The sequence below is a fragment of the Pholcus phalangioides genome, unplaced genomic scaffold, assembly GCF_987345545.1.
Source record: "Pholcus phalangioides strain wild (caught in Gottingen) unplaced genomic scaffold, Ppha-v1.0 ptg000017l_1, whole genome shotgun sequence".
NCBI classification, from domain to species: Eukaryota; Metazoa; Arthropoda; class Arachnida; order Araneae; family Pholcidae; genus Pholcus; species Pholcus phalangioides.
The window spans coordinates 41,569,723-41,590,958 of record NW_028301610.1 but is presented as its reverse complement, the minus strand read 5'-3'; the positions used below and the strand labels follow the sequence as shown (position 1 = coordinate 41,590,958).

At 36.3% G+C, this 21,236-nt stretch overlaps 1 protein-coding gene and 1 non-coding gene across 2 annotated transcripts in view; both read right to left on the bottom strand.

Moving 5' to 3' along the window:
• jbug (filamin-type immunoglobulin domains fbug) overlaps window positions 1-21,236 on the bottom strand; it is a 302,454-nt gene that overhangs the window by 88,972 nt on the left and 192,246 nt on the right. Inside the window, exons 31-35 of the mRNA XM_089246657.1 lie at window positions 16,664-16,837; window positions 10,732-10,896; window positions 6,477-6,698; window positions 2,485-2,658; window positions 866-1,018 (exon numbers count right to left, since the gene is read on the bottom strand). Coding sequence (XP_089102783.1) covers window positions 866-1,018; window positions 2,485-2,658; window positions 6,477-6,698; window positions 10,732-10,896; window positions 16,664-16,837 — 888 coding nt within the window. The remainder of the gene's footprint in view (window positions 1-865; window positions 1,019-2,484; window positions 2,659-6,476; window positions 6,699-10,731; window positions 10,897-16,663; window positions 16,838-21,236) is intronic.
• TRNAS-GGA (transfer RNA serine (anticodon GGA)) lies at window positions 17,762-17,835 on the bottom strand. The gene has a single exon. It is a non-coding gene; the product is annotated as a tRNA-Ser (tRNA).

Here is a 21,236-nt window from a genome sequence, read left to right as displayed (position 1 = left end):
TCATAAACCAAAACCACTGAGGATATAAATATGAAATTTGGTCAGTAGTTTTATTTTATAATGTAGAGACTCACTCAGAAGGGATTTTCCAAAACTCAATCCCTAAAGGGGTCATAAGAGTTTTTAAAGGTTACAAGGAGAAACTCTGAAGCTATAAATATTAAATTTGATCAGTAGTTTTATTCCATAATATAGACTCACTAAGAAGGGATTTTTCAAAATTCAACTCCCAAAAGGGCCTGAAAGGAATTTTCAGATTACCAAATCCATGCAAGCAAAGCCATAGGCATAAGCTAGTACAAGCATAAATAATTGGGCACGGTTTTGATCTCTCTTACTTAAACAGATTTTATCAATTGGCTAGCACTCTGAGCCAGATAGACCAGCAGAGATGGTCTACTGGATTCACATTTATAGCTGGGTTGAGTAGGCTCTAGTCCAGGGCAGCAAGTTGTAATGGGGGTGACCAAGAAAATTAGACTAGAATAGACAGAGGAAGACAAATTTTTTATAGTACATTTTTGTATTATATCACACATGTTTATAGTGTTCTTTATTTTGAAATTCCCCACCTTTTTATAATTTTTGAAGCATTATGTGGAATTTGTATAATTTTTCTAAATCATGTTTCACTTTTGGTAATTTTTATGTGAATTTTCCTTGATAAGACAGGCATTAGGTTAACATGGTTGGTATTTATTTTATTGTTTTACTTCCACCCATAAGAAACACTTACTTTTTGAAACCATGCAGGGGGGTTACCCTGATAACAATTTTTCCATTTTAGGTAATATATTAATTGTATATTCATTATTATTTCTTTGAAATTTCTTAGTAATTTTATCACTATATATACTATTCATACCAACAACCACAACATCAAAATCTCTTGCTTCTGCATAGCCACCAGTTTCAATTTGAAATGAAACTGTCCTCCCAATAGATGATGATTTCAGTCCACTTCCATGTGCTATTATGGAATTGGTTGGATCATGTATTTCAACCACTTGTGGACAACCTATAAACATTTTATTTCAAACGAAAGAGTGAAAAAATTATGTATTTTTGAATTTCAAAACACACAAAAAGAAAAGTGTGTAACAACAAATAAATATTGTAAGCATGTAATTTTTTTTAATACACCAGAATCAACTTATAACAAACAAGAACATAAAGCAGTTTCACATACAATAAAGTTTTTTCACATGCCTTTGATTTTGTATTGTTTGCCACTTTTAACAAAAAAACAATCAAGAAAAGTATATGTATAACAAAATTTGCAATGGGTTTTCAGTAAAATAACATTTTTAATTTCTTTATCAAGTTCTTTTTAATGTCTTCCTGAAAGACATTTACTAGCTTAGTTGTAGCATCATTAAACTGGTCAAGAGTCTCTTGGAGCATTTTGGCATTTTGAGTTATTGTAGAATCCTTTCTGCTTCATGCTTTTCACCACTTGAAATCATATTTTATTATCAGGGAACCTTACTAAAAGCAGAAAATAGATTTTTTTTCCCCCTTAGAATCAGAAATACCCTTAGCACATATTTGTTATCTATTAGACTTCACTCAGTTCATTTAAGGGGGGTCAGGGGGAGCGCTTGCCTCCCTGGCTTTAGAAAATACACTAGAAATAGTGTATATATACATACATTGAGTATATGTTATTTGCCCCCCCCCCCCCCAGCCAGAAAAAGTTGAAATGATGGTCCTGAGACTTCAGTGTTAGTTTCTGTACTGTCATCATGCACATGAAAATTACTGAGGGAAATTTGAGACATTCCACAAAGTTCTCTATTCATGATTTACAGTTTGTTGAATCATGGGTTTTATGATAATGTGTAAACATAAAAAAGGAAGAAAGTAATAAAAAACTCATTTTCAGTTTCCTCTTGATTTCAGTAAAAGTTTTATTTTAAATGTAACATTTTATCATTTATTTTTGTTCAATTAATGCTTATGTTAATAAAAATTTTGTATCCTATATTCAAATTATGTTAAATTTCAACTAAGCATAGGTCTATATTTTTTATATGCAGTATAGGTATAATAAAATTTTCATATCACAAATATCTTTGCTGCTCCCCTCTGACTTTGTTATAAGTGAATCTGACTGCTCATATAAAAGATATGTACATTGAAATGAAAAAAAAAATGCTTTCAAAAAAATCATCATTTTTTTTCTCCATTTCAATGAAAAATTAAAAGTTTAGGTGGTTCATTAAGAGGCTTTATAATGTGTTTATATAGGCTAATCAGACTAAAGAATAGTAACAAAAACAATTAAAAATTTAAATTTTAAAAGTCATCAAATCATAAAGCATGCACCACTTTTGTGATTTTTAAAGAATCTTTAACATATAAAGTATAGGGACATTAAATATGGTTTTTTATACTTTTCTAAAAAATCATCAAAATATTTCCAGAATTTATTGGTATTATTTATATATGGATCTTAATATAATATTTAAAAAATATTCATACCAGGAGCTTGGTGATTATTGTAGTAAACATCAATTTTATGAGGATGATCTGAGCGAGGAGTAAAAGCTACTTCATAAATTCCAGTTCCTATTTCCCTCACAGAGTATTTTACATCTCTTCCAACTGCTATTATTGAAATTGTCAAATTTCCTCTTCCTGCTCTTGATGCATCAACTAAGGAAAAAATTTAAAGAAAATATATTTATTTATTATATTTATAAATATATTATATATTTAATTTAAATGAAACTTGTTGAAGTTAAAAGTGAAAGAGTGGCTGCAAACAGATGGCAACTGAATTTTACATATTGTATTTAGTTCTACATACCATAAATTCCCACTTAACCGCAGTGTGCCTTAACCCGTTTCCACCCAGCATCCTCATTTCAAGACAGTGAGGATTTGGCTTTATATAATATTTTAGCCTTGCAGTTATAGATGTTGTATATTTTATAAGGGTAGATGACATCCCTACTCAGAGATTGGCATCAAAAAAATTCTTCAGAAGCCATTTCTGGTTTAGAATTGAACTCTTGAAGTGCGCATATTTTATTATCTTGTGGGCTCCAAAACAGAATGTTTTGCATTGTTCTGCAATGAGTGCTCACCTGACTGGAAATTTTCTGCAATAAAAATTCCCATAATAGTGTTTTTCTTAAAATTTCTCCAGATTGTTCTGCAGTAGGATTGATTGTTTCGCAACGTATGTCGTAGATTTTGGCATATTCTGCTTTGTGGGGCCCGTGGGTACTTTTGTTTTCCACCGTATATTATCAACATTATATTGTTATTTTCATGCAAGTGATTTTTTTGTAATTAATTATTCAGATTACAGTTTAATGTGAATAACTAACACCATCCAATTCCGTTTCCCTTAACTTTTTCCCAAAATATGCTGTCATATTTTTCTGTCCTCAATTGAGGACACTTGTCATCCAGTGTCATACTTCCTAGTATTTAAAAAATCTCTTAGAATATTCTTAATTGAAACAATTTCGACAAAATATCCAAATATCAAAATGAAATTTAAAGTGCATCAAGGTGTGGATGTTAACAGGTTAATATGTAAGAAGAAAAATTTATCATATGATAATAATAGTGGCAAAACCAGGGTTTCACCAGTGTGTATGAATGCTTCTATAAAATTTGTTATAGTTCAAAGGTTTACAAACTTAGCGTAATTTATTTTTTTGACATTTTTTTTTAAAATTCTATATTACAATACCTCATGTCCCTAGGTACAACGTATAATGTTCTATTAACTATTCATATAAAACAATATCTTTTATTTCATTTTCTCAAAGCAACTTTGAAATTTATCTGTCAATAAAATTTTAATAAAAATAAATGTTTGAGCAACCACCTATGTTTGTGCAGTACTGTGGGGCGGCTCCCACCAAGGCAATATAATTTGAAAAAATTTAAAAATGTTAATATAAATAATATTTCTTAAATTTGAAATGAAAAATCTACATTAAAATAATAATGCGTGCTAATAAAAAAAATAAAATGAATTCAATTTCTGTAAATGATAATCAAAAAAGTATGTGTTAAATAATGAATAGTAACATGCTATGGAGCACCTGGTATAGATGAAATCTTAACATGTTCATTCCTCTTTCGTCAATCGTCAAAAGTGAGTCAGCCATCATCAGCATTGACACAAGCATGAGAAAGGAAACATGTGATCTTATACAGGGTATGCCAAGAGAAGAGCTCATATACAGGAGCCCTCAGCCAATGGGATATGTCCGATCGAGAGAGTATACTGAATCAGTACCACTTTTTGGCGGCAGTTGGAGCAAGAAAGAGAGTTGAGCAAGAGCGACGATGAAGAGAGGATGAAGAAGTTCAGGCGAGCTAACGGGGTCGCTGTACCACCCCCTTTCTGTCATGTGACTGAAAAGTGAATTCCCAGCTTAAATCTGATTAAATACTTTGCACTAAGTCTACGAAAGACTTTTTAGGAACTGTTATATCCCGTCATCCCAGTACCAAAAAAAAATTTACATCCCAAAATGGTGAATTGGCAACTTTGCACTAAGTCTACGAAAGTCTTTTCTGGAACTGTTAAATACCATCATCCCATTAACTGACAAAAAAATTGCGTCCTAAAATGATGATCAAGAACTCCCCACTTAAAGTCAACGAAAGACTCCTGGAACAGTGATGTATCTTGTACCTAGTAACTCACAAACTAAAGACTGCCCACAATGCCTCTCAAGAACAACAGGAAGGAAATCACAGTGAACAACAGATAAGAATTCTTGTCTCTTATTATTCTTATTCTTATTTTATTTTACAAGAATTTTTGGGGGGGGCCTCAACCGGTAATTAATTTAAGCATGAAGGTGCACCGGATCATAATATTCTATTTTCAAGATTTGCTCTAAAAATTTGTTTTATTTAATTTGTACTATTCTGAAAGTAAGAAAAAAGGAATTATACATATTTAATAATGCTTTTATATTCAGCAGCAACATGAGATAACGTACAATTAAATTTCCTAATCCTATCTTAATGGACTGACTCATGGTCACTCAATGTGTTTGAGTTTTGATGATTAATTTTTTTGTTGCAGCTTTCTCTTTCAGTCCCCTCTTCACGGCCACCTGATTACGAACCTGGGTGCCGATGGACTCTAGGACTTAATGTAAGAATCCCCAATCTTATTGCACATAATGTTGGGAATTAATTGAAAATAAAATAATTAATTTTCAATAACAATGTTGGGTGTTCCCCCTTGAGAACAAACAAACTCTGCATTGTCTCAGCTTTCAATTTTAGTTTTCGGATTTTTTTCTTTTGTTTTTATTAACATTTCTGTTCTTATAATATTTCATAGTATTTTATATAGTTGCCTCAGGCACTTTACTTTAACAATGAATTCTGGTGTTTGCTTTTGACCCTTCTGGCCAAAAAAAGAATTTGGGGATTTAAATCAGTTGGATTTTTCTAAAGGAAGGCAATATATAAGAACTTGATGCATATATTGTGATTAAAAAGGGAAAAAAAAATTCAGAGGCTTAATGACTTTCTGTTCAATATTTTTTGGTAAAAAAAGTATTAAAAATGTAAATTGTTTGTATTGGGTATGCTAAATCAGTGGTTCTCAACCCTAGTGGTACTGGAATACTACAAGGGGGCAACGGAAGAAAAGTTAGAAAGGGGCCATGACAGGTAGTTTTAGGGCTGCAGAGAGCTGAGAAGAAAAATTAAGGTGTGAAGAAATAATGCTTTTATATTAGTGAATATACACTTACAGAATCCAACAAAACCAGCCACAAAACCAGGGCCATCTTAGGGCATAAACCCACCCGAGCCTCACCACCTATATTTTACAACAAGTTCCCTAGGATGTGGTTTTTTTGCAGGCCCCCGGCTAGATTTTTCACAGACCCCTCCTCTATATTAAATTTATAGTGTGAAAAACAAAAAATGATAAAAACCATATCAGGCCCCGGGCTCCAGCTCTGTCAGTCCCACTCTTGTGAGGGGTTATGCCCGGGGGTCTCATGTTCATAAGTGACCCCACCTTATGATATTTTGTATAGTACAATAAATTTTGAAAATAAGTAGGAAATATGTAGGCTGTTTATTTCCAGCTAAGTATGGGACTACCATAGCATCAAGCATCACTTTGCCTGAGGAGCCCCATGATGTTGAGACGGTCCTGAATAGTACTCGGATTAGTGGGGAGCTCAATAAATTCTAGGCCAGTGGTCTGGAGGCCAATCTTGTTTGCAAAATCTTCATTCAGTATAAATTCACTGAAAAAATCAATTCAATATGTATAAAGGATCTTGCTTCTAGATGAGAGTCAAAGACTCTGGGTAAGACAGAGGAGCCATGAGAAAAAAAATATGCTTCAAAGGGGGCCACGGGCAAAAAAAGGTCAAGAAACGCTGTGCTAGATGATGAAATATGATATAATGATAGAAATGCATAACAAAGGCATACTCATTACTAATTCACATAGAAGTTATCCACACCTTTGAATGTCTGCTCTCGTCCAACTATCCCATCTTCAACATCCACAACTTTTACTCTACTTGGGTCACAAACTTCCACTAGAAACGGTTTACTTGAAACATTTGCACCTTGGTGTAGTACTTCAACTTTGTATGTACCAACTTCTCTAGGCTGATACTCAACTCTATGAGACCCAGCTTTGGCACTTGAAACTGAAGATGGAATAAGAGAACCTGATGGTCCTGAAAGTGCATTACAATACTATAAATTGTTGAAATATTGGGAAGATTTAATAAAATCAAGGTAAACACATTCAAATAAAAACAATTTATTTAGAAAAAAAATATTTCATTGGTAGTTCTTTTTTCACAAATGAGACATTGTGAAAAAAATAACTACAAAGAACTCATTTTTTCATTTCATTCCATGCACTGCCCAGGCTCTATCGACCATTGTCAATTTTAGCCATTGCCCGGATGAGGGGGCTGGGCGATATCGGGTGCTTTATTATGCATATAAAAATATAAAATACATGAACATTGAATATAAAAACACATTATTAAAAAAAAAGTATATACAGATTTAAATATTTCTATTATACAATATACAATTTATTCCGATGAGCTCTTCTGATGTCTTTTTTAGCTTTATTGAGCTTGAGCCCTTTGTTTTTCTCTGTGGCCAAGCTCCAGGTCCTGAACCACGTTTTCCCTCATTGGCTTGTTGGCTCGGGTGAGCCCTCAGCCGTGGCCAGGCCAGGTCCTGGACCACGCGTCTTCCCTCATTGGCTTGTTGGCTCGGGTGAGCCCTCAGCCGTGGCCAGGCCAGGTCCTGGACCACGCGTCTTCCCTCATTGGCTTGTTGGCTCGGGTGAGCCCTCCGCTGTGGCTAGGCCAGGTCCTGGACCACGTCTTCCCTCATTGGCTTGTTGGCCAGTGTGAGCCCTTCGTGTCACATTGGTCTGACTAGGTGCCAGGTCCTTTCAGCATGAGGGGAGGGGGTTGTTTGATTATTCAAAAGCTCCTCAGCTTTTGGTTGGGTGCTTCACAGTTTAAACACTGATCATTGGGACTTTGTTTCTTGGTTACTCTTTCACTGAATTGAAAGTATTGAATTTGACTGTATTTGAAGTCAGAGTGTTCCCATATTTCGACTGCTTCTTCTCTCTCCGATTGCTCTCCCTCTGTGTCGTATTCTTCGTCTTCTAATTCTTCTATTTCCTGGGAGAGTACCCTATCGACGCTGTCTTTGGCTTCTGCCCTTGCTCTCAGTCTTTCGCTCCTCCTCAGTTGTTGCGTTTCATGTGGAGTCTGGATGGTCTCATTCCTCTTGGTGTGGAGATGTTCCTGGTTGGCCTCTAGGAATTTTACCAGGTCCTTGATGGTTTCCAGGACTTTTTCATCTCTCTCCATCCTTTTGAACCATTCATGCTCCAACTGAGGAGCGGCTTAACCAGGTGGAACTCGGAGGTCTTTTCGCACTCTGTTGCGTAATGCAATGGGCTTCCGACTCCTCCACACAGGCACTTGTCATTGTTTGAGATCCCGAAGCAGAGGAAGTGGGTAGAGAACGGCCCATGGCCAAAAAAGAATATCGTCTTCTCTCTGTTCCAAGATCTCTCTCTCCACTGTATTTTGGACAGGACCCTATGGATTAACTTCCTGTGTGTGGCGGGGTGGTCCCAGAATTTCTGTCACTCTCCAAGGATGTGAATCTTTTTATCCTTTTTGCAGTCGCTGCTGGAATCTTCTTTTCCAGGAGGATCGTACGGCTCAAGGTTGCTGCCTTGACCAATCGGTCTGCCTCCTCGTTCCCTTTTTCTCCGACATGGCCACGAACCCAGTTCAATTGGATGTTTGGATTTTTTAATAGAGCCCTGCGGACGGTCCTGGCGTCCTCGTGTCTCGTGAGGGGGGGTCAACTACAAAGAACTACAGCTGATGCAGCAACAGTAAAAATTTTAAATTGGAGTTTTATGTAAGTCTTACCACCTCTCACAGAGGTCACCAACTTTTGCGGCCAGTAATTTGGTCGTTCAAGTTTTTTAGCTGTATAAAGAATTTTCAAAGTGTATTTAAATGTAATTGTCTTTTGTTTCATGTTTAAGCACTTTCTGTGCACAGAAGTTTATATTATTTAAATGGGCTTTTTCAACTAACTTCCTGTAATCTTGTGATTTTGGTAATCTGGCAACACCCTGATCTATGTGCCAGATTAGCAAAAATCTACTGTATTTCCTTATTTTTTTTTTTCCAGCCACCTTGTTGTGGCTTCTGATTTTGCATTTGTATATATCACAAATAATAAAATAAGTTGATATTTAGCATGATTTTTCATCAAACAAATTGTAAATTATCTTTTATACAGATAAAAATATAAAAACACAAATTCATGTCCACAACAGGCAAATTACTCAATGAGGTGGCTAATCTATGCATATAAAATAACATGCCCTGACTGATTCATCATTGCCAAGCTGAAACTGCCAAAGTTCTAAATATGAAATTTGGTCCATAATTTTATTTCACAATGTAAAGACTCACTAGGAAAGGATTTTTCAAAATTCAACCCCTAAAAGCTTCATGAGAGGTTCAAAGGTCACATATGGATATCGTCACCAAGCGAGAACCGCTGAAGCTATGAATATGAAATTTTGTCAGTAGTTTTATTTTATAATTTAGAGACTCATGTAGAAGGGATTTTCCAAAACTCAATTCCTAAAAGGGTCATAAAGGGGGTTCAAAGGTTACATGAAGAAACTCTGAAGCTGTAAATATTAAATTTGTTCAGTAGTTTTATAATGCAGAGACTCACAAAAAAGGGATTTTTCAAAATTCAATTCCCAAACGGGTCTGAAGGGGGAATTTTCAGATTATCAAATCCACTCGAGCAGAGCTGCAGATATCAGCTAATACATACATAACTAATTGGGCACTGGTTTTAATCTCTCTTCTTTAAAAAAATTTTCTGAATTGGTTGACACTCTGAGCTAGTTAGACCAGAAGAGAAAGCATACTAGATTCATATTTATAGCTGGGTTAAATAAGCTATAGTCCAGGGCAGCAAGTTCTAATGGGGAAGCCAATTAGGGGGAATGGATGGCCAAGGAAATTAGATTAGAATGGAAGGAGGATGACAAGAAGAGATTTTTCAAAATTCAATCTCTAATAGGGTTCAAAGGTCATATAGGGAACATAGCTCATCACAGAGCCAGTACCACTGGAGCTATAAATATGAAATTTGGTCAGCAGTTTTATTTTATAATTTAGAGACTAAGAAATCATTTTTCAAAATTCAACACCTAAAGGAGTTATAAGGGGGATTTCTGGTTATGAAACTCATTACTTTTTAAAATAGCAAAGAAAATGAAATGGTTGTGGTATTTAATGAAAAAATAAGGAATATATATTCATAAACATTTACAACTGAAGTTACACAGTGCTGTTTAAAGAAATCTGTTATGCATGATTGCTCACTCTGCAGGTTTCACACTGCAAACAAACTTTTCTAATTATCCTATAAATGGTGGTTGAAGATGCTCAAGGAATGCCACATTATTTTGAGAAGCAGCTTTGGGCAAATTAAAATTTACAAAATCTTTTATGATTTTCTTTTTTCCCCAAGGGACAATTTTTGTCGGCTAGTGGGCATCTTGTGTATGATCGTGAATATATAGTACAGACTTTTTACAATGGGATATTTGATCTCCTCAATTGTCTTACTTATTTAGTTTAAACTGGATTTCTATTGCAAAAGCCAGGTAGGCACCATCTGCCCTTCCACACGCTGGTCTATACCTTCTGGCATATTGGTTATAGACCAGCCAATTACTTGAAGAAAAAGAAATGAATGGAGGTTGAAGAAAAACTCCCAATAAAAGAGGGAATGTTTTCCCTCCATGTGAGTCATGTTTCTAAAAGAACAGAACATTAATACACATGTAACTTCGAGAAGACACACAACGTGACTTTGTAAGCAATTTTGCAATTTGAGCATGACGTTAACTGCGGGAAAGTTTAGCAAAGAATTCCTATTCTGTCTGTTTATATTTTCAAAACTGATATTACAAGAGGGTTGGCATTTAAAACCATTGGCATTATATGGAAGTCTTACTGTATACAAGATTATAGTTAGCAACGGTGCCATTATATGGAAGTTTATTGACTATTATCATTAAGGATGAGAATCCTTTAATGTCAACTCTGAATCAAATTCCAAAAATAATGTACATAGTTCTATTCAAAGAGAAGACAATTTCACAATAATAAAACATACCTGTGACTCTAACATCAATTTCACCATCCAATCCACTTGCATCAACTTCAAAACTATTTATAGAACCTACAAGACCTTGTTTCAACCCTTCACCATTCGCTAATACTGTCTGTTGATTTTTTCCTGGTGGAGGGTTTTGAAAGACTTCAATTTTGAATGGGCTTCCTGAATAAAGAGAAAATGTTTAATTGCATGTATGTACTATTTCACAATGAATAGAGTAACTCAATGCATTATTCTGTAATACACAATTGACCCTTGGTAATTGTGTGTTTGGCATTCCCCCACACTTCTATCATTATAGTTTTCTCCCTATTAACCCTTGCTAACCCAAGATGAGTCAATTCAACTCCACAGGGGGATTTTTTATACTTTTTTTGAAAATAAGATTCTATAGATCATTTGATCATTTTTGTCACACCACGGTCTTTTTCTGCACATGAGGGCTAATTAGACCAGACACAACCCAGGCTTTGTCCCTCCCGAGATATAAGCCTTTTGGGCTAATTAGACCGGGACCTACAATTTATTGCCGATTGTGAACAGCAGGCTTGTTTTTATACTTATCGAGAGGTTGATGCGCTAACCCCCTCAATGGGGGACTCCCTGCGGTAACAATTTTTTTTTCTGCGATCATGTCGCCATTTCTGTTGTACCCCTGTGTCAGGAAAGTTTTCTGACAAGTACGAACCGGGTATCAAACTCCTAACACCTCTAAACATCCTTTGGTACTTTAGGAAAGTATCTTATTGACCTGGGCTACCGCAGCGCGCATCCCAGATTCTATAAATACTCTCTCTTCTCTGTTTTCTTGTATTGCATTCAACTTTAAAAATTTTAACCCATTTTTTTTTTAATTTTCAAAAATGGCAAATTGAGTTTTTGTATAAAAGTAATGAAAATAATATAGCTGCATTTTATCATTCAGAAATGGATCTGTCTCTCTATTTGTCCAGGGGTCTTCATGTGAAAGCTCAAGGTTACGCCTTCTCATCTAGGATGTGATTTTGCTGACAAACTTTGGGACATGTCTGCATCCTCTCTGGACTCGCCAATGTAGTTTCATGCTGGACTCGCATCGTTGGGAGATGCTCCGGGCTCTCAGACTATTCATCCAAATAGAGAAGTTGTGAGATTCTTGTGACATAAGCATAAGAGGATTGTTATATTATGGGCATTTCAATTACCCAGGTATTGATCGGGAGAAAATTTCAGCTAGAGATCAATATGAAAGAGATTTTCTTAAGTTGGTGCTCAATAATGTTTTTGTATCAGCAAGTATCGAAGCCACTGCAGCATCTTGTATTGGCTATGCGTCCCATAATTCTTATATCCATTAGATAAGTCTCAAGCACACAAACTCGAAGAAAACATTGCCAAATTCTAGATTAAGGCGTTTATTTACACATAATTCAACATTATTAATTTACATTACATTGGTAATTTCATTTTTATCGTTAAACTTAATAGCCATGATCTCGATGTATAAAATATGAAAAGACCTCACCAATTTATGTTGACAACAATCCTCTCAGGCTAAGAGAATTATTATGACTTCTCTGAAGGATCAAATAATGATTGGGGGTCAATCCAGTTCGAGCAGCAAAAGTCCCAAAATACAACACACGGATCAGCACATCAAAGAAATGGCACACAATACCACCAGCATATTAGTAGATGATAAAACAGAAGATCGTTTCGATGATCTTATCAGACTACGATGCTGATGGTCATCATCATTTGTATCCAACTCCAAGATCACTGAGGGAGGCAGATTCAATGACGGAAAGACAAAAATCACATCACTGGTGAACGTCCTACACTTGAGAGTCGAATGACATCATCATAATCATATTACCAAGAAAAACATTGATGAGCTACTTGGAGGAAAACATGATAACTGGAAATTGACTACCCGGACCAGCCGAAATAGTATGTTATGCTTCTGAGGTTAATTAAACATTGTTAGTAGGTTACAGTGGAGAGCGCCAGCACTCAAGGCTTCACACAATATGAATTCAAGTTGTACTATGAACGTAGGAAAAATGAATGCAATACAAATACAAATACAAATACAACGCCACAACAGGCAAATTGCCCAACAAGGTGGCTGACTTAAGAACATCATGGATCCCCGAGCCATTTTTTTGGAGGCCCTACCCACTACTGCTACACCAAACATGCACCCCGTCCACCCCCGCGGAACCCCCAACGAATCGGTACATGCGGGAATGTGCGTGTACGTGTAGTGCAACCTGACGTAAAGTTTGTTTCTGTGTAATGCTTGTTATGTGTAGTGCTGCCATCTGCCACCAGTTTTTCTAACTATGAGTGAAGTGTTATGATTGAATGATTTATTGTTGTAGGACTGTTGCTCTCTGTGGCGAGACTTTTTAACGGGGAGATCGGCTCGCATTTGCACCTTGAAGTTGGGAACCACAGAAAACCAACTTCAGCCGACCACCACTGTGGGGTTCGAACCCGGATCCTCGCATCGCGAGTCCGTCACTATAAATGCTGAGGTGTCTTGCAGGACTATTTATATTGGAAGTGAACAGGTTTATTCTTGGACCAATTAACATACGGCAGGCATTCTGGGCATAAAGAAATTGATGACATAATTCAGTAGATTCGCATACGGACAAGTGGCGTTGATTTATTTTGAACATTATTGTGTTTTGGTGGCAACAGTCCAAACAGGATGGAGGATGTTGATCAGGCTTTCCCCACAATGTATACATGGCTATTACAGGTTGAGATTATGGAACTATTATTTTATGGGACGGAAGCCAGCAGATGCACCCGCCCATGAGACAAAGTATTTACTAATAATCTTTCATCACATATATATTTTTCAATACAATGCAATAATATTATACACAAATAAAAATATATACTCTCAAATCCTATGACTCAACTGGGTCTTCTCCCAAGGAATCATTTAATGTTAAATGCTAGGAATTTAGCAATGACTTAAATATGATGATGAATGGAGCGTACAGGCCCAAAGGGGCTATACAGAGTGTTCTGTTAATGGACCAACAAGCTCAGAGAGTTGTTAGTAGGCATCAAGAAGAACAAAAATTTCAATGAAACATGGTGTTGCAAACCATATTGAGAGGGTGAAAATTGCAAAAAACACAAGCAAGCTCTGAGTCCAGAGGAGATGAAAGGTGGATGTCAGTTGATCGCTGAATGAGTTTGTGGGCTCACTCACCCTATCTGATGTAAGCAGTGCCACAAAACGCATGTGCTGGGGCAGGATCACACGCTGCAGGTGACGTAAATTAGCGCTATTGCAGTGGTAAGCACATCTAGCAGTTAGTGGTCTGTTTAAATGACTATTGTGATGGCTGAATACATGAACGAGGAATACCCTAATATGCATCTGATTTAAGGTCAAGCAGATGGCAATGGGTGCTTAGCACAGTGGATGCACCAACAGCAATACCTGATGAGGGATTGTCTGCACCATACTACCTTAGCCACGATCGATTGACTATTACATGAGATAGCAATTTTCACCCTCTCAACATGGTTCACAATACCACGTTCCATTGCTGCAATTTTTGTTCCTCTTGATGTCTTTTAACAACTCTCTGAGTTTGTCAGCCTATGAACAGAACACCCTGTATGTTACACCACTAGGTTTACTACTATTTTGGATTTAGTTCTCACACTAGCTGAGCATGTTTTGGTGGGGAACGAGTTTTCTTCTAGTGATCATAGTGTCGTTAGTTTTCTCTGTAACTTTTCTTCAGGCAAGGCTGATAACAAAAGAATGGTTCCCATTATAACCATTATAAGAAGGAGGACGGATGGTACCACTGTATTTTATTTTGTTAAATATGTTAAAAGTTCCAGCAAAAAACAGGTTTAATATTCAGTGCTCGAGTCACCACATACCCCTGCTTTCCCCTAGTTGCAGTTCTGCCTACAACTGTGCAAATATTCACGCATTACACTTTACTCACAATTCAAAACACAAATAGCAGCATAAACTTCTTGCACAACACTAAATATGCATACAGGCAGTTAGATATATCAGGTATCAGTTAGAAAAAGAACATACACATACTTTCGGCTCAACTCACATCTGAAAGTGGGTAAAACAGTAGTAAACTGTCCAATGATGCTACACCAGAGTTGTACTCTGTTTAAAAGAAGGAGGACGGATGGTACCACTGTATTTTATTTTGTTAAATATGTTAAAAGTTCCAGCAAAAAACAGGTTTAATGTGCAGCAACATTGTGATTCTGCTTGAAAAACAAAGAACAAGATTGCAAAAACTAGGTGTCTGCTTTATAACTCTTCTTCAAATATTACTCCATCTGGTAATTTTTACTAAATTTTTAGAAAAACCCTTTGCAAAGTAGTTTCTTCAAATATTTCTTAGAAGAAATAAAACAATGACAGTTTTTTTAAACATTTGAAACTGCATCTCATGAAATTCAATGAAATTCCACAACATACAGAAAAGCACTTATTATGCATAAGGTGAACGTGTGTTTCATTTGAATCTGGTGAGAGAATTTCAGTTAAAATGGTAAATTTATGTATTTTATGTTTATTTTTTAACTTAATAAGGTAAGAAGCAATAACTGAAAGAGATGAAATGATGAGAAAATTATAAGGTCATATTTTTAAATTTTAAGTTCATATTTTTATGTTTTTTAGGCTATAAATGCTTGCATATTTTGAAGATTTTTAGGTCATAAAAATCTGAGCCCCAGTAATGACCTTATGAGTGAAAATGAAAAGTCAGACCTTCATACTTATGAGAAAAATATGGGAAATTATGAGTTTAAATACAAGATATCACTGATTTCAAAGCCAAAAAACACAATTTTTGACAAATTTGTTAATTATTGCTGAGGAACCTGAAAACCTGCAGTAGTGTAGATACACAAAAGTGGGAAAAAAATTTCACAGTGACTGTAGCCATATTTCATTGAGAAAAAAACAGGAAATTGGGATCTTGAAGAAGTAAAATATGCAATATCACCAATTGCCACCAAAAACTTGCCATAAGTCAGAAAATTCATCAATTGCCAAAATTACTGAAAATTACCAATAAGTGGAAAATGTAGAGAAACTGGAAACTACAGTGAATTGAAATGTAGCTAAAAAAATGTTGAACATAACAAATATGCGAGACAAATATTTATATTTATTGCCATAATTACCAAAATATAATTTATTAATGAGGAAAATAATTTGCATTCACAATTGTAATAAAAATTACAAATTAAAATAAGCTTTTTTTAAAAAAACTGGGCTATTGTGTGAAAAAGAGTGTCGGAACATCAAAAAAATGCAGAAATGTCCAGGGTCAGAGTCAAATGAACACTCATCTCATGCTGTCAGTCAGTAGTCTGTTGCATTGTTTCAGATATTTTACTGGTCCCTGGGATGAACGTTGAGAAATCAACCCCTTGAGAAATGCTGGCCTGTCGTTCTAAGACATAAGATTTTGTTTGTTCACATTTTGTTTAAAAGAATTTTTAGTCACTCTGGAAATGTAACTCCCACAGATACCAAGGGTTGACTGTATATATCAAATGCTCTCAGAGACCCTCCATTTCTTTGAGAAAGAGTGCAAATCATCCTAAGAGGGTCTCTCTGGGCAGTCAGAGGTTATGTCTGTCTGTCTGCATGTATGAAATTTTATTTTATCTGTAAGATCAACGATGCTTTCTTTTCCATAGCAATTTTACTACCTCTGGTAATACAAAATAAATGTATAAATATGTGTTTTTTTATATTCATGTGTTTTGAGAGTCACAATATAGATGGTCATATTGAATCTGTTTTTTTTATTGAATTTGTTTTTAGAAAAAAAACGTTATTGAACTTTTACAGTCAAAGAGAAATGTTGTAAACAAATGCACAATTACTGATTTTCTTAAGACAAAGAAAAATATGTTTTACCTGGAACATCTTCTTCATTGAATGTAATGTTCACATAATGAGATATCTTATCTTGTGGAACAAATGTCACATCATAAAGACCCCTGCTTCTCATAGAAACTTCAGCTCTCACGGATGACTTTCTTGTGGTAACAACAAGCTCTAGGGTGCCTTCGCCAGCTTGAGATGCATCAACTATAAAAATATGTTTGAGAGATAGACAGCTTTTTTCTCAGCCTAATATATCAAGGAAACAGATATTTTCCGGATATGATGCTGAGGTGAACTCAGGAAGAAAAGTCATCTGAAGAAAGTTTCCACCAGGACTCAAACCCACGCTCTCTTGCAACCTGGGCAAGCATGCTATCATCTGCACCAATGGAGACCCTGCCTTCCTTATTTCATTTATTGAAGTTAAGAGAGACTATAATGCCTCTACTTCAGCGCCTCATGCTACAATGTGTGAAATAAGAAAGGCAGGGTTGTGTCTCCAGTGGTGTAGATGGGCTGCTGTGGTGGTCGAGTGATCATAGTGAAGGACGACTCACACTGCAAGGACCTGGGTTCAAACCCACCATTGCCACAGTGGTGGTTGGCTGAGGTTGGTTTTTGTAGTTCCCAACTTTGATGATTCTTTGGTTTAAACCATATTGGTGTTAACCAAGTTTTTTTTTTTTAAAAACCAATCTGGGTTTTTTTTAAAAATCACATAAAAGTGACCTAAATGTAATTTTTTCTCTTTTAAAGTATCATATCAGCTCTCTATTAGCCAAAATGTTTCATTCTTACCACATTTTCTGACCTTGGAGAACATTCTGATGGTATATCTTTAAATAGTACAAGATGGTATAAGCAGGTTTTTTTAAAAAAATGTCATAAAAGTGACTCAAAATATAGGGGGAAAGTGGGAAGCTAATAGGACAAGGCCAAATTTTAGTTTGTTTTTTGTTTTTGGAATATTTCTTTAACATTGGAATAACAACAATCAAGATGTTGTCATTAATCACAAAAAAGTAAACCATTCCTTATTACAATGATGACGTCACTCTCCGCTATCATACGAAGGTTTTAACAACTGGATGTTGCGAAGATATATTTTGGAAAGAGAGAAAATTCAACTGCCCCTGCGGGGAATCGAACCCACGTCCTTTCACTTTCCGGGTGAACGCCCTAGACCACTAGACTACAGAGGCACAGAATTTCTCAATCTTTCCTTGGAGCTCGTGTACACTGAAAGGGACCGTACATGGACGGCCGGACCAGACTCAGGCCAAGCTCACAACTGCTGACGTTGCCACCAGATGGCGACTTACACAATGATGACGTCACTCTCTGCTATCATACGAAGGTTTTAACAAGCAGTTGAATTTTCTCTCTTTCCAAAATATATCTTCGCAACATCCCAACATCCAGTTGTTAAAAACCTTCGCATTCCTTATTATTAGAGAAACAGAAAGAAGAAAATCAGTTTTTCACCCTAAAAAGTGTTTGATTTTTGGGGGCGGGGGTTCAAATGACTTTGAAATACAGTAGGCTCTTAATAATTCGGCTGTGAGCTGGTCTAGCCTGTCCAGTAATCTGGCATATTTTAATTGATTTCTATTTGAGTCCATAGAAGAGAAAAATATGCCATGCACATCTTTGCGCAGAAGTTCAAGTTTAAATAGGCTTTTTCAACTGACTTTCGATAATCTGGCCACCCTTGTCTAATATACACTGGATTAGTCAGAATCTACTGTATTAAATTTCTTTACATTGGTGAAGATACTGCTAACTGGTATTGCGCTTTTCATGAATCTCAGTTAAATTTTTCTTGAGATTCATAGAGATGCTGTTCAGATTTCAAAAATATAAACTTGACATCCCAACTGGAGCTATCGAATACCACACTGATGGCTCCAGGTTTACCAAAAATGTGACTGGAATAATCTTCCACATCTCTAGCGCGGATCAGGACTACCATAGGACACATTTGTATCTTGGTACAACATTTATAATCATCCAAGCAAAAGTACTTACAATAGCTATACTAGCTGAAAACCTAATCGCTGAAGGATATCATAACAAATAAATTGTTATCTTCTCTGAAAGCCAAATATCATTAATGGCTCTTGAAAACTTCTTCAAGTTTCAACTGTGTGTTAACTACTACACTGATATGTTAAATAATTTAGCAGCACTTGACAACAACCTCGTCTCGCAACTACTGCTGCCACCTGGATTTCGCTGTCGAAGTGGGCGTTTCACCGCTTGTATTTAAGTGTCGCTACCCATGGACTTTCACGATGCAGGATCGACATTTCGTCAAAAAAAATGTTATATTCAAGTCTATTTTTACAGGTTAGTTCGCTTCACATTTTCATACCAACTTATTTAATCTTTATAAATTTAATATTCTTTGTGTCGATCCTGCATCCGACGTTTAAAATTATTATGTACTGTGTGTTTCTATTTTTTGCTCAACCATCAATTTTTTACTTAAAATATATGTGTGCTTTAAAGAAAAACCCTTTTCGCTCCGGTCCTTGTTACCACCATTCAAAATTGCTCCATTCAAAACCTCTTCCCTTTTTCCCTCTTGTCCTTTTTACCCACTTGGCTAGCTTGCTTCTACTGGCGGGAGATATCGAATCCAACCCTGGGCCTAGGGTCAGCCACTCCCCAACACGCTCTCAAAATAGATCAAATCCTTCATCTGAATCTTCGACTCTTTCGGATAACTCATCCATTCTCCGTAATATTCAAGACACCCAAGTAGCCATTCTTGACAAACTTACCCTCCTCACCCAAAAACAGGACTCATTCAGTCATCAGCTAAGTGATCTATCCCACCGTCTTAGTGCAGTTGAGGAAAAACTTTCCCCAGTAGAGGAACTCCAAAGCCAAGTCTACGACCTCTCCTCTAATCTCTCTGAACTCCAATCCTCCCTTACCAATAAAGTCATCGATCTTGAGGATCGTTCTCGACGGGATAACTTGATTTTCCGAAACATTCCTGAAGAATCTGACTTCGAGTCCTCCTCCACCCTCGAATCCAAAATCATCCAATGCTGTTCTGATCACCTTGACGTAAATATTACACCTAGTGAGATAGACCGCTGTCACAGATTAGGTTCCAAAAAGACCCACGGATCCAGACTTACCATAATAAAATTCAACAAATTTAAAATAAAAAGTGAGATTCTAAAAAATGCCTCGAAACTTAAAAACAGCAACATATCTATCTCAGAAGATTTCTCTTTCGATACACGCAAGCTTCGTGGTCAAATTTGGAGAGCCAGTCAAAAATACCGTGACGAAGGCATTAAAGTAAAACTTATCCACAATTTTGCACTCATAAATAATACCAAATATGTCTGGGATCCCGATATTAATGATATCCGCCCCATCTTCCCCGCTCATACTGCTTCGAACCTTTCTATGCCCTCCCTCTCCTCCCATATTTCCTCGGTACCCCCTTTAGGCTACTCCCCCCGAGCAACCCTTCCGTCTACACAACCTCCAAATTAAAAAATACCTACCAGTTGGGAACTATTAACACTCGCAGCCTGAAAAACAAAACTGATTTTCTAGAATCATTCTTACTCATCCATAATCCCCATTTTCTTGGTGTTACAGAGTCATGGCTAAATAATACAATCTCTAATTCCGAAATTTTGCCACCCGATTACAATGCTTTTCGAAAGGATAGAAACTCTCGGGGGGGCGGGGTCTTACTTATTTTCAAAAAATCTATCCCTTTAACTGAAATTCTATTAGATTCCGAACTCGAAATTGTTGGAGCCGAATGGCTTCAACCCAACTGTCCCCCACTTGCCATCTTTTCTGTCTATTTCCCTCCCTCTCCTGATTTCCACCTTTTTGAACAACTGGAAATTATTCTTGAAAAATTTTATAAAACACATTCTATTCTTATCTCCGGAGACTGGAATCTTCCCGGCATTGACTGGAAAAATATGGAATCCCTGTCCGGCAATCACGGAATTAATAACAAAGTCCTAGATATCTTCCTTAAATTTAACTTGGTCCAATCCATTTTTGAACCCACAAGAACCACCCTCTACTCCAGCTCTACCTTAGATCTCATTGCTACCTCCAATCGAATTTCAGTCCTTTCCACCTCCATCTTTGAGGGTTGCTCCGACCATAATATCCCACTCATTAACTTTTCCCTCCGCCACTCTATCCCATCCTACAAACTCGCCCCTAAACGTAATTTCAACAAGGCAAATTATCCACTTATGCAAAATATTTTTCGCTCTCACTTCAATGATTTCTTATCCATATCCTCTTCTAACAATATCCACACCCTCTGGACCTCTTTTAAATGTATTATAGACAAATGCTTAACTACAGTTCCAATTAAAAATGTTTCTCCTAAGTCTTTTTTTAATCCATGGATCACCAGAGATATTATTCATTTAAAGAGGAAAATCCGCCGAATCGCCTTCAAATATAAAACTAACAAATCCAATTCACTCAAATCCATAATTTCAGCCTCCACCCGAGACCTCAGAAACCTCATTTCCGTCCAAAAGTCCAGATACCTCTCTCATTCTCTACCCCATTACTTAAAAACCAATCCAACAAAATT